We start from the raw sequence: 12,645 nt of genomic DNA on the forward strand, positions 1-12,645 counted from the left end.
GTGGCAGCTCTCTTTAGGTAGTATAAGCGTAGTATCCCCAAAAGACTGCTTAAAAAGGGGAGGGGAACACGAGCTATGTGGATGGGAGGACCAGCTTGAGCTGAGAAGCACAGCCAGGAGAGGCAGGGGACAGCCACCCAGCCCTGCAGTCCCTTTCTCTCTGGAAATGAGATTGTAAGGCGTGGTTGCATGTGAAGCCAATATGTAATTATGCAAATTGACAGTGGTGTGTTATAATTTGGAAAAGTGCCTGTGCCTTTATTTTAAGAATGGTCTCCTCCCATAATTATTTGTAAATACTCTTTACTAGTTCTGTGAGTTACATGGTACAATAGATGGCTTTGAGATGCTCTTGAAGAACAGAAGACTCAGACTGGACACTGTTTACATTGTGTTTTATTTTATTTTATTTTTTCCAATTTGGAGTGTGTACATGTTACAGCTTGCTTGAAAACAGATGGTCAAAATGAGCCATCATGAAAATGGCATGCAAACCCCACGCAGCGAGCTTGGTCCTGGTGGCATGCAATGGCTGAAGATGCAGTGCTGGTCCAAAACACTCATGCTGTTTAACAACAGCGAGGTACAGGCTCTGTCCGGTTGGTTTGTGCATGGTGTCCTTCTGTTCTCAGGGAAAATCTCCACCCTCCTTGGTACAGGTCCTGGTGTGGCTATGTGGAGCATTGTTTACACTAGATGTATTCTGGTTTGGAGAGGACCTGCATCTCCTGCCCTCCATCACTTTGGTCACGAAAAATTCCCTCCAGCCTTCGTGTTCTTCTTTCCCTAAGGAAAATAAGGAATGTTCAGGATTAAAACAGGAGAGAACAGGTGGTGAGTTTAGCAACTGTGTTTATGTGTTCCCTCCCTTCCTAAGGGATAGTGGGGGTGAGATTTAAGGAGCAGTACTCGAAGGGCGGGCAGAGGCGGTTGCTGAACAGGCAGTAGATGAGGGGGTTGATGGCACTGTTCAAGGCCGGCAGGTTCTGAATAATCACGGAGGCAAAGAAGCGCTCTTTGGTCTCAGGGAGGATGTTGAAGTTGTCCAGGATATCAAACAGAAAATAAGGGCTCCAACAGAGAACAAATGCTGCAACAGAGGCAGAGGAAGAGCTTGACGTTAGATAGTATAGCAATTTAGGGAGTTAATCACGGACACACATAGAGAGACTGTCATAACACATAAATATTTGTTCATGCAAGAAATATCTCTCCCTATTCAGGGTCTTATTTAAGAGAATAGTTATTAGATTGTGTTTCTATTTGTCTTTATCTTTATTTTAATGCCCATAAAAAAAGATTATGTGTGCTCCTTTAAGTGTTTAGAGTGCTCCCTCTAGACATATCGAGGCACTCTGAACACTGCACAACACGTAAAGGGTAAATAGGTAGCCAGTTAAAGCATCATCACTTATAGAGAAGTGTTCTTTTAAGGGTCCCCTGAGTGAGCAGCAAGTCTAAAAGCACACAGCACCAAAGCGCCACTTTGTGGCAATGCTGCCTGTCACGGCCACATGTTAAGAAAAGGCTCTTAAACACCCAGCAGCAAGGACTGGCACTTTCACACCAAATTATAGTAGGCCAACATGTCATTTTACATGCTGGTTGGAGGTGCTGTGTAGGTGGGGCGTGCAGGAAGATTTTCTTGATTCCTGTACTGCTATTTGAGAGGCATATCTGAGGAAGCAAAGAGAAGGCTGCATCGCTCATAGCTTTTGTTTGGAGGGGCTAGAAGTGAAGTGGCCGTGGTTTTATCTTTATTTGCAGGCACAGGGAACGAATCTGTTTTTCATAAATTTCTGTCAAATCCTGTCACAAAGGTTATTGAAAATGATGGGACAGACAGGTCACTCATAAATTGTAGGCACCTGGGTTGCAAATGTTCAGTTTTCTGTGAGATCAGACATATGTGCTCCCCCTGATGCAAATGAGTCAGCAGAAGCAGCAGTCATGCTTGCTTTCTTGTTATATTAAGCAGCATCTCTAAGTTGGCGTATAGCAGGATGTTCAGTGAGTGTGAGAGGAAGAGGTAAGCTCTCCTCCTTTTTTCTAGGGTAACCAAACTGATGGTGTCCATGCACAGGTACCAGCAAAACAAAAAAGCACAGTGACAGCATGTGGATCACAGCACTGACTGTGCAGAATTTTAGGTGGCTTCAGAGAAAGTCCTGAATGTTAGGTGTCTTAATCTGCTTGCACATTGTGAGATGCTGTGTGCCTGATGTTATCAAGGTCCTTTGAAATATTGAGCACCCTGGTGAGCTCTTGACATCTGATAGCATTGCAGTAGCGGCCAGTTCTGACAAAAGCTCTCTCTGATTGTCACACAGAAAAGATGCTCTTGGTCTTCTGAAAGGCATGAACCACACCGGCATCTCTCATGTCTACAGACACTACTGCTAACTGGTGAACTAAGCACCTCTAGTAGTAGCTATTATCATGGTATCAATCAATCTGAATATTTCCTAGGGTTGGAAAGAGAAATGATCTCTCTTGCAGTGGTAGCTGAAGGTTGTCAGCCCTGGGGAGTAAATAGCTTCTGCTGCCTCCCAGCCCGTCTCTGGCAGCTAATCACAAGACCTGTGTGACGCTGCCTTTATTTATCGAGATAAAATGTCAGCCTCCTAATTCCATCAGGATAATGTCATCTCCCTGGGAGACAGAGGACACCTGCACTGAGTCATACACGGTCTGGTTGGGCGAGGAGAGCTCATCTTCCCACCTTGGCAGGGAACATGCTTCTGACATCAAATTCAATTGCTCTGTATCTCTTGCCTCTCCTTCCTTTCCCTGCCCTGCCCCAGCAGCTTATATGCAGGCTATATTCTCTAAATCTAGAAGACAACTCAGACTCTCTTAGCAGACTGGATTAGAAGGAGGCGACATCTTCCTTTGCTCTTTTTAGGCAATGTCCCTCCTTTACTTTCATTACATGCAGGAGGGACTATGCGTATCACTGCACCTGAGGCGTATGTCAAGTGCCTAAAATAGGATCCTATCAGTCAGAGGAGAGCAGGGGACACGGTCAGAAGGCAAGTCAGGGCTTTAAGTAAAGCTCCTTCTCTGAACCACCTAATGCACTTTGTTTGCTGGTGATGGAGGGAGCTAAGGAAAACCAGCTTCCTAACTTCAGCATCGTCCTCCCTCCTTCCCAGCTGCCAGCTGTGAGGCTTTTATTCTTCTGTTTTTACTTACCAAGAATAATTACAATGCTGTACTTGATCGCTTTCACTTTTGCTCTGGATATGAACCCACGACTGGTGTAGCCAGCAGAGGAGGTTTTCCCATCTGGGGAGAGAATATTTCAGTTAGTGAAAGAACAAGGCTGGTGCGTGGATGTGTCAGCATGCACTTTCACAGTCAGGACAGTGATATGCAGCACGTCCTTAGTGTAAGGAAGCAGGGACTCAGTATTTCCTGAAATTCAGATGCTTGCAAGACTGCTTAAGTTGGACACTCAAAACCTAAGCCTTCCAAAATCAAAAGTGGAAATGTAAGCAAAGGAGATCTTCCTGAAGTTTTGTGGCAGCTGCATATCCCTGGTCCTCAAGACTTGGGCGCATGGTCAGGAGAAACACTGATGACATGCCCAACAGTATCAGTCTAACAAAAACCATTGGCCATTACAGCTGCAAAAATGCAGCTAAAGTGGTGTCATAAGAGAAGTTTTCTGAAAGAAACTGGCAACTGCAGTTAAGAAAACATGAGAGATAACCTGGCAAAACAGACCACCTGTTCACTTTTTAACTGCATTTCAGTTAGGTGGCTTTTGAAAGCTACATACCCCATTCCCTTGACCTCTTAGTCTTTGTGATGCCTTAGATAATCAGTCATGCATTTTACTCTTCATGTTGACTCAGTAATGAAATATGAAATACTGTTAGGCTAGCTTTCCAGAAATGAAATGTGCCTTGAATTGAGAAACAAATTCTATTCAGTCTTACACCAAGGCTGGTTGATCTAATTTCCTCTGAAGCCACACTAATGTCTATGAGAATCAAGTGTTGTATTTAAATAGCAGTACCAGCATGATTTTAATAATATGCTTGATTTCATTATTAATGTCAATTTGCTGCTCATGTTGCTGGATGAGAATAATGAGGTTCACCATAGTGAATACACAGGAAGGTTATTTTTTGTCAAAACATATCTCAGCTCCAGTAGTCCGAGCTGAGAACTGAAATTTTAATGAATGTCACTGGAAATAACTCTGTGTACATGACCTTTGGCACCTCTTACAAAAACAGCATATCCAGGCTTTGTAATTTGCAAGCAAAAAGTGTAAATAAAATTAATGTGGGTTTGTTATCAGTGAAACATGTTATCAGTGAAATATCCCATAGAGAACCTTGAAAATTGTCCATACTTAATACTTCTCCAAATTACTTGACTTCCAGAGCAAAATATACCTCTTGGGTGAGGAGAATGACATTTTTTTTCAAGGTTAGTTGATACTGATTGTGTCACAAAGGCAAAATAATTAGAAATGGGTCCTGTTCAAGCATTTCAATGGAGGAATAAATCTTTGCAAGATTATAGTTAACAGATGTCAGGTTATGATGAAAGGATATCTGAGTAGGCACAGCAATGCATTTGGACACTTCCTCCTAAAACAGTCATGATCCTACTTCAGGCAAGTATTGGCAACTTGGTCACCACGGTCTGATGTGTCACCACTCCCCACTTAGCTGTACTAACTGGTTGTGTGCATTGCACTCTTTGTGTTGTGTTGTAAAAAGGATTAGTGTAAGTGAACAGACTTCTCTTCATAACTAACAGGAACGTCCTCTGGCAAGTGAGGTTCTTGTAATGATTTGTGGTCAGACTCCTTGGTCTTGACCAAAATCCAAACTTGCAAAGGCATGTGAAAACACTGCAAACATTTTATCTAAGTGTCTGCTATAAAATAAGTAATTTTAAAAATGAGCAAAGTTCTCAGATTAAGGATTCTGAGTTCTAGAATAAAGATTTTTACCTTTTAATTCTCTCCTTGCAGATGTTTTCTATAATTTCTTGAAAGCAGATTTAGTGTCAAGGGAAAAAGTGTGGAGAGAGATGAATCAGTGGTTATAGAAAACCAATTCCCACCACAGTGATGGGGTCCCAGCTCAACACCACATGTGTGGGCATTCCCAGATTTGATAGGACTGACCAGATTCAAATCATGTGTCTGGAGACACCTGTGTGCTGACACTCACCAGGGCAGCTGGATATAATGACAGCCTGAGCTTTGCTCTTCATCCAGATGGTTCGAATCACGATTGAGTATATGATGCTACGGAAGGAAAAGAGTCATTGATATTATGAAGCACAGTAAATTTAACTGACATCTTGGTCATTCATGCTCTGTCAACATACCTATCGATGTGTAAGGAACTCACAAAGATGACAGAACTTCATAGGAATTATAATAATAGTAATGACAACAACAATAGCAAATTAAATATGACTGTCCCAAAGTACTTCTCAGAAGCAGACCTGAAGAGTTTTCACAATGGAGATTGTTATCATTGTCCAGGCTTTGCAGGTGTCAAGTCCAAAGTTCAAAGGAATGACATGGCTTGGCCAAGGTCTCTCAGATGAGAGCTCTTTGGAGATTTTGAGCTGTCTGACACCAGACGTGTCTGGTTACTGGCACCAGGCAGGAGGCACCTTGTCCTGCACTGGGAAGTGTTCATGAGTGCTTTACATGGGAGTTTCAAGGAAAGAACTCACCCTGAAATGGTGGAAGCAAGAGGAGGGACCTGTTTTGGATGTGTACCCAGCTCTGTTCTGGTGTTATTTTGGGAATATGAAGATGATGAATAGTATGGTACTAGTGACTTCCTCTTTAGTCTGCTAAGGAAGATGAAAATAATTTTAAAATATTGCAGCTAATGCACTTGGGTTGTCATATTTTCCTGACATAAAAACCAAGCTTCACAACAGAAGTCATCGTGTGGCATTTGCCAGTATACCATAGTGTTTTGGGGTAAGCTTGGGCAGCCTGACCATTAATTGCTACAGACCATAGTACTGAGCCTGTGAAAAAGGTGCAGCTCTAGAAATTATTGCAGGGTGTTTTATAGAGATGAAAAAAAAAAAGATGTCTTACTGTCATACAGCTTATTTTTGTTGTCAGAAGAGACATTATTGTTACTAGAGCTTTCAGACTGATATATGAGCTTTTCCTATAGCAACCTCAATTCCTAGCCACTCTTGCAAGGCAGTATTTGTGCATCTTGGGGGTTTCCTTTCTCTGCAGGTTTGAGACATCTGGTTCCCAGACTCTGAAGGGAGAGATGGAAATTCAGTGTGCAGACCGGGCTGTGCAGCAGAGCAGTGCTGTACTCACCCAGCAAGGATTTTTCATACATCTGCTGTAGACACCAGCTTGGGTCCCTTAATCCCTTCAAAGATCCAGCATGGCTCCCAGCTGACTTGAACATTTTCCTTTTATCTCCTGGCTTTTCAAGAGCCTGTTTGTTTATCAGCTCACACACTTGAAAGTTTCTGTGTACTTTGCACTGACAATGGTTGAAAATTCATGTATAATTTCTCCTTTGATTGTTCCAATGAATCAGAATCTATTATGATGATAATTGTCATTATCTTGAGAAAACTTCAGCCAGCTTCTGCAAGACCTGCTTCTATTTTATCTCCAGCCTGCTGTCTCTAGCCTGACCTTTTTATTTGCAGTCAGAACAATAACCCCTCTGATAAAGATCTCTGTGTGTCCAGCAGGACACATTCAGAATTACCCAAGTACCAGGACAAAGTAGCCCAGCTCTGTACTCAAAATATTCAGACTCTGTCCTGCCAGCCAGGTACCACAAGGATTGGATTACGAAGGCAGGCTCTTCGCTTGCTTTCCCTCCTACCCTTGAAATCCTGCCCTCTTGGCTGCAGTCTGGTAAGAGCAGCCCTTTCACAAGACACAGTTGTACCAACTTTATTTTTCACACACTGGTCAAGCAATGTAGTTCCCGGTCCTAGAATACACTTGATATTTCATATGTAAGATTACACACTGTTCCATTTGAATCCTTATTTTTTAGAAACATTAATTCCTTGTTTAATCTGGTGACTCTTACAGTGCTGCCAACATAGTGAATCTGTATTAGTATTTTTGCCTCTGTTCATCTTTCTTTTCTCTATAGCTGGGTCTATGGGAATCTGCTTTACTGGAAGGAGACCAGAGGTGGCATAGCAGTGCTCAGGGTGGGTGTCAGGGAAGAGGAGTCACTTGGTTTCCCAGTGACCACAGTTAGGCCTTCATGCCTTCATCTCTCTGGGATTCCAGATGGTATTACTGCCTAATCTCTATTTTCCAAACTTTCCAGAAATGTGTCACCCAAAACTTACGGTCAAAAAAGGCACCTGTGTGTGTGTGTGTTTCAAAGCCAAAAAAAAAAAAAACAACAAAAAACCCACCCCCAAACTACAACAAAACAAAAGAGCACTTACAGAACAGAAGTTGTATTTTTATTACAAGAGAAAAGCAGTTTTGTTTTCCCAGAATGGACTTGTAGCTTCTTTCTTTCTGTACAAGGTGGTTGCAGGAAGAAGAGGTGGTCTGTGACATCTTAAAGGGTGGGAACAAATTCCCACTTGATGGTAAATGAAGTGTCAGATGAACAAAGATGTACAGATAAGAGATGGTATTCAGATGAACAGGAGATCCAGATGCTGGGTATTTTTGTGTCTGTAAGTGCTTGGTATTCCAACTCTAACTGGGGATTTTTGGGTGCTATATAAATGTGTTGTAGTCATAATGCATACTGTAATACTGACATATACTGTTTATTGTTATATTATTGACTTATTGTGGCCTATTATTTTCAAATAAGGGACTAATGAAAAGGATGAAAGAGATCAGATGTAGTAGTCACATCTGGATGGAAAAAGAAACCAAAACTCTTTGAGAAGGAGTCATTCAGGCTGTGAAGACCATAGGATAGAAGGGGCATGCTGTTCATATGAAAATGCAATAATTTTTCTATCCCCGATAAGAAGCATATGGATAGAGGTGGTAGAAAAATATAAGAATATGATGTAACTCAGCAAATTAAATGCATTGCACCTCCAAAAACAATTTAGATTGATCTAAATTCTGAAGGAATTAGATGCATGTTCACCTTTGCGTGTTATTAGTTACTGGCGTTAGTTAATTTGACCCCATTGGTAATTTTGGCAGTCTTTGTCCATATGAATAACTAACTTAAGGTATTTCCTAGATCACTTCTGTTTTGGAAAATAAAATGTCCTCTGGTAAAACTGCATATTGATATTAACAATCATAAGAATTAAAGATCTACCCGCTCTTTAATTAATTAATTAATTAATTTTATATTTGATTACATTGTCATAGCATCCCATAGCATCCAGGCTCAGTATTTCCTATTAAAGTGAACCATTACAATGGCAAAAAGTACACTGAAGCTCCTTGTTAATTGCTTGTATTTATCATCCAGCATTGTCTATTGTTCATCATACTTTAATTGTTCAAAGGGAAGCAGCTGCATTGTGTTTTATGGTAGCTAATTTACAGCACTATTTATCCAAAGACAAAAAGTCTATGTAACTTCATACAGACAAACCATTGTAGGCATGTGTAATGGGTAACTGAATAGACAGGCAGATATTAGAACATATGTGTAAGATCTAGACTTTTTTGTTTTGAAATGGAAATTGCAGGCAAAATGATTGTGCTCATTGAATCAAGCTCAAAATAAGACCTTTGATATTTTTATTAATATATTTTTTTCATTTTATTTGATTTAATTCAGATAAATACTTTTCATTTCATCTACTCATCTTTTCATTGTGATGCCATAATTTTAGTTCCATATTTTTCCTTTCAGCTGATTTTTTTTTCCTTTCTGACTGTTTTTCTTCCACTCCAAAACAAATGTTCTCTTTGGAGTTTTGATTTTAAACAGCAGATGAACTTTTTTTTTCCCTCCGTGCTTTAAGAGGAACTTCTGCATTTTTTTTTAACTTGAATTTGGGCTTATAGTAGACGAATGTCTAGATATTGCATTTATCTTGTTAAAATACAGAGAACATATCTGACTTTCATGAAAAAAAAAAAAGCTAAAAAGAACAATCCCTTATAGACTCTGACTTTCTGAATATCCAAGTGACAAAACACAATTATGTTTTGGTACCGACCAGAGAGTCGTAGAACAGAAGCCCAGTAACTTTCCTGTCTCCCCATTGCAGAACCAGAGAGGCCAGGTACAAACCCTTGCAGGAGGGAAATCTGTAATCTTGATCTGACCCATGTTTAGTGGTGCCCCAGAGGTATTTGAGTATCACAGGTACCATTCTGAGATATGATTCACATTTCATGGTGCAGGGGAAATGGCTTTGGTTGTTACTTATGACACTTGTCCCTGAATAGGTGAGAACAAATTAGGCAGGTGGCCTAATTTATTTTTCTGAGCAGTCTGTTTTTTTGGAAGCTTGACAGTATTAACTGCAGGAAAAAAAAAAAAAAAAAGTGGTAGAGTGGTAGAGTAGCCCAAATAAGAGGCTTCCCTCTTATTTAGAGCCACATCTTCAAGCGCTATAAGGAAGAACGTGATGCAAGATATTTGGCTCTCTCTGACCAAAACTAAAGAAGAGGAGTGGAACTTTAATATGAAAACAACAAATGCTCTCCCCGATTCTCAACTCTCAAAGATAACCATGTACTTGGGTTTAAAAATCTCATTAGTGCTTTTCATTCCCTTTCCGTTATTCAGATCTTGTTCATTTGTATTACAATTGGTTTAAAAATTCCCCACAAAACCACAAGCTGTTTGATCACTGATTGCTCTAGTTATGAAGAAGTGGTGGTGAGAACAGAACTCTCTAGTATGGAAATTTTTCAGGACTGTTGTAGGACTGTGTTTTGTTCACAGATTGCCTTTTTATATATATATTAAAAAAAAAAAAATAATAAAAGGGAGATCGTTGTTTTCTTATGGTTCATGTTTTGGCCTGGATTCTATAGGGTTTGCTCACGTAGTGTCTGGGGAGTTTGCTCACCAGTGGAAGGGATTTCTGGGCTGAACATAAAGGTTGTCAGCTAAATATTGTATCCTTTGTGCCTCAGTGTTACAAACGATGCAGCTCTAGTGAGATACTGACTGTGCCAGGAGCATGTGAAATCAGCTCTGTGGAGAGCAGTTTAAAAGATAATGGTATCTGGGTTATAGCAACAGAAAACTGTGCAACCAGAGCATCAGATCAGTGTGGAATTAATTTCTGTAGCTGAAAAGTAAGGTTTTATCCTTTGTATGCACTTTGGATGGACCATGCCAGAAAATCTGCTGCTGTGGGTGAACTGTTTTGCCCTAGAGGTGAGGCTTTCTGCAGATACAGGTGGCAGAACTAATTAAGAATTAACTCTGCCAGACAGTGTCCCATATTGCATTGGGCAACCACCGTGCAGTTAGGTCAGAGTACTTCAGAAGAGAAAATAAAGGAGCTGTGTAAGCAAATCGAGTTATTGCAGAAAAGGTGTAGAGCCTGCACTGTAAAGCTTTGCTTCCTCACTAAGTACTTGACTGCTGCCTTATTCACAATAAATTAATATTTCATATATGAATTCATTTTATATATTAATTTAATATGAATAAACCTGCTTCTTAGAAACTGTTACTTGACTTTTCAGTTGCACATTTGTGGATCATCTCTCCATTGTCACATTACAGCTTTATTCTTTGTAACATCTTCATCTAAAGACCACTAAATTCAGAAACCACAAAATGCCTTCCTCTCTTGACTAAATAACACCTCTCATTTGTATAATTAATCTTTCAACAGACTGATGCATATCCGCTACATCCAGACATTGTGTCTGTCCTCTCTCTTGCTCACCCCTCTGAAACCGTGTCTAGTTTGAGACCAGTCTGAAAGAGCATCTGGAGGTATGTGGTGGAACTGGGCTTTTGCAGAGAAATGGAGTCCCTGCAGACATTAATGTCAGTTCCTGCTGCTCTTTAGCTGCAAACTGCACATCAGAATATTTATATGCTGCAGTCATATTAGGTGGATCAGTTTTAAACCTCTGGACTGACAAATGATTTTAAAGAAATATGTGATGTCTCTTGAGGCTGCATTAACAGCAGTCCTGAGATGTGTCAGATGGGATGTTGCAACCTTTACTTGTATGCTTGGATATCCAAAACTTGAAAACATGGTTTTAAAAATAGCCACTTCTTTCTAAACTGTGTGGTATTTGTTCACAATGCTTCTGCTGATGATCATCTGATGATCATCCTCTTTTTCTATGGCTGTAGAAATTCCTCTCTATTCTGAAGGACATAATATAATTGACAACAAATAAATGGCCATAAAGCATCCTTCCATGGCCCACCTGCTTCCGTTCTCCTAGTACCCAGCACCACTTAAGACCTGTCAAAAATTTTTCTTCTTGCTGGAAGGGAGGTGGGAAAGCCTGTGCTGGTGTACCCTGAATCAGAGACGTGTTTGAACCAGGAGCAGGCTCTGCCCCATGACCCTGAGGTCAGTGTTTGAGGTTCCTGCCCTGCAATAACCTTCTCATGTGGAAGTCACTTAAGGTTAAAGCTGCAGAAATTTTAGGATGTTTTGTTTGTCTCTCAGCTGTCAGGGCAATCTTATGAAAAAGTCACACATTTCTGGCAGGGAGGAGAGGGAGTGTAATGTCAGCAAAAAAATGTTGCTACGTAGCTTGCCTGTCACTAGCAAAAAAAAAAAAAAGGCGCTTTTATACTCCATTTAAAGAAGGGTTGGCTGTCATAGAAAATGTATGGATCTGTAAGTCTGAGTATGAAAGAGATGTTTTACACATCTGTGGAATGATAGATAAGTTGTCAGGCTGCTGGCCTTTTCCCTGAAACACTTAAGATGCTAGGTATAATTTCCTGCTCGCTAACTGTTTAAAAATTTCAAAACAAATCTCCTCCAGAAATAATAGCCAGCCTCAAAGTTTTCTGGCATTATTGCTTTTACCATTAGAGTTTGGGTGTGTGTTTGTGTTTATTCTTTCTGCCCGCAGTAACAGGCTGCAGATTCACCCATATTTTTACTTATTCCCAAGAATACTTTTTGGTTTATTTAGAACAAGTCAGGCTTTAAGATACAGGAAAAAAAAAATACAGAGAAATGATCCTGTCTAAGAACAAAGAGCAATTGGATAACCTAGAAGCTGTTTTTCTCTATTCTATGATGCCATTTCTTTAAGGAGAAATTTTAATGACCTTGTTCTTTGTGGATTCTGCACAAAAATGGAAAGTTTAGCAAACTGATGCATTATAAGCAAAATATAGAAGTCATCCCTTCTCTTTATGGAGCAACACTGGTCAATGTTGAAACCATACTAAAAAGTCAGGTAGATGAATTCAAGCACCATAATTTCCTTGTTCCCATGTTTTTGGTTCTATCAGCGATAAATTTGTTTCTGTTAGAAGCTGCAGAAATTAATCTCTATGATTAAACTTCACAAAACTTAAAGGTATCACCCAACTGGAAAGGAACTAAAACCATGGAACAGTTTTTAATATTTACCTTATGTAGCTTGTCCTGTCATCACCTAGAAAAGACCAGCATCCCCCCTGCTCCCACCTGAAGTGTTAATGAGCAAGAATCTAATAGAGACTTGGTGATCTTGAAGGTCTTTTCTAACCTAGATGA

General features: G+C 40.2%; 1 protein-coding gene across 3 annotated transcripts in view; it reads right to left on the minus strand.

The window, feature by feature from the left end:
* Nucleotides 1–389: 389 nt before the first annotated feature.
* NPSR1 (neuropeptide S receptor 1) overlaps nt 390–12,645 on the minus strand; it is a 59,089-nt gene continuing 46,833 nt past the window's right edge. For 2 of the 3 annotated variants that reach the window (XM_021268672.4, XM_027451421.3), the window contains 4 exons: nt 5,199–5,275; nt 3,196–3,288; nt 910–1,090; nt 390–786 (listed from right to left, as the gene is read on the minus strand). In XM_021268672.4, the coding sequence (XP_021124347.1) occupies nt 693–786; nt 910–1,090; nt 3,196–3,288; nt 5,199–5,275 (445 nt within the window). In that variant the 3' untranslated portion in view covers nt 390–692. The remainder of the gene's footprint in view (nt 787–909; nt 1,091–3,195; nt 3,289–5,198; nt 5,276–12,645) is intronic. The other variant, XM_021268673.4, reaches the window with a different exon arrangement.

The sequence above is a fragment of the Anas platyrhynchos genome, chromosome 2 (genome assembly GCF_047663525.1).
Source record: "Anas platyrhynchos isolate ZD024472 breed Pekin duck chromosome 2, IASCAAS_PekinDuck_T2T, whole genome shotgun sequence".
In the NCBI taxonomy this organism is placed as follows: Eukaryota; Metazoa; Chordata; class Aves; order Anseriformes; family Anatidae; genus Anas; species Anas platyrhynchos.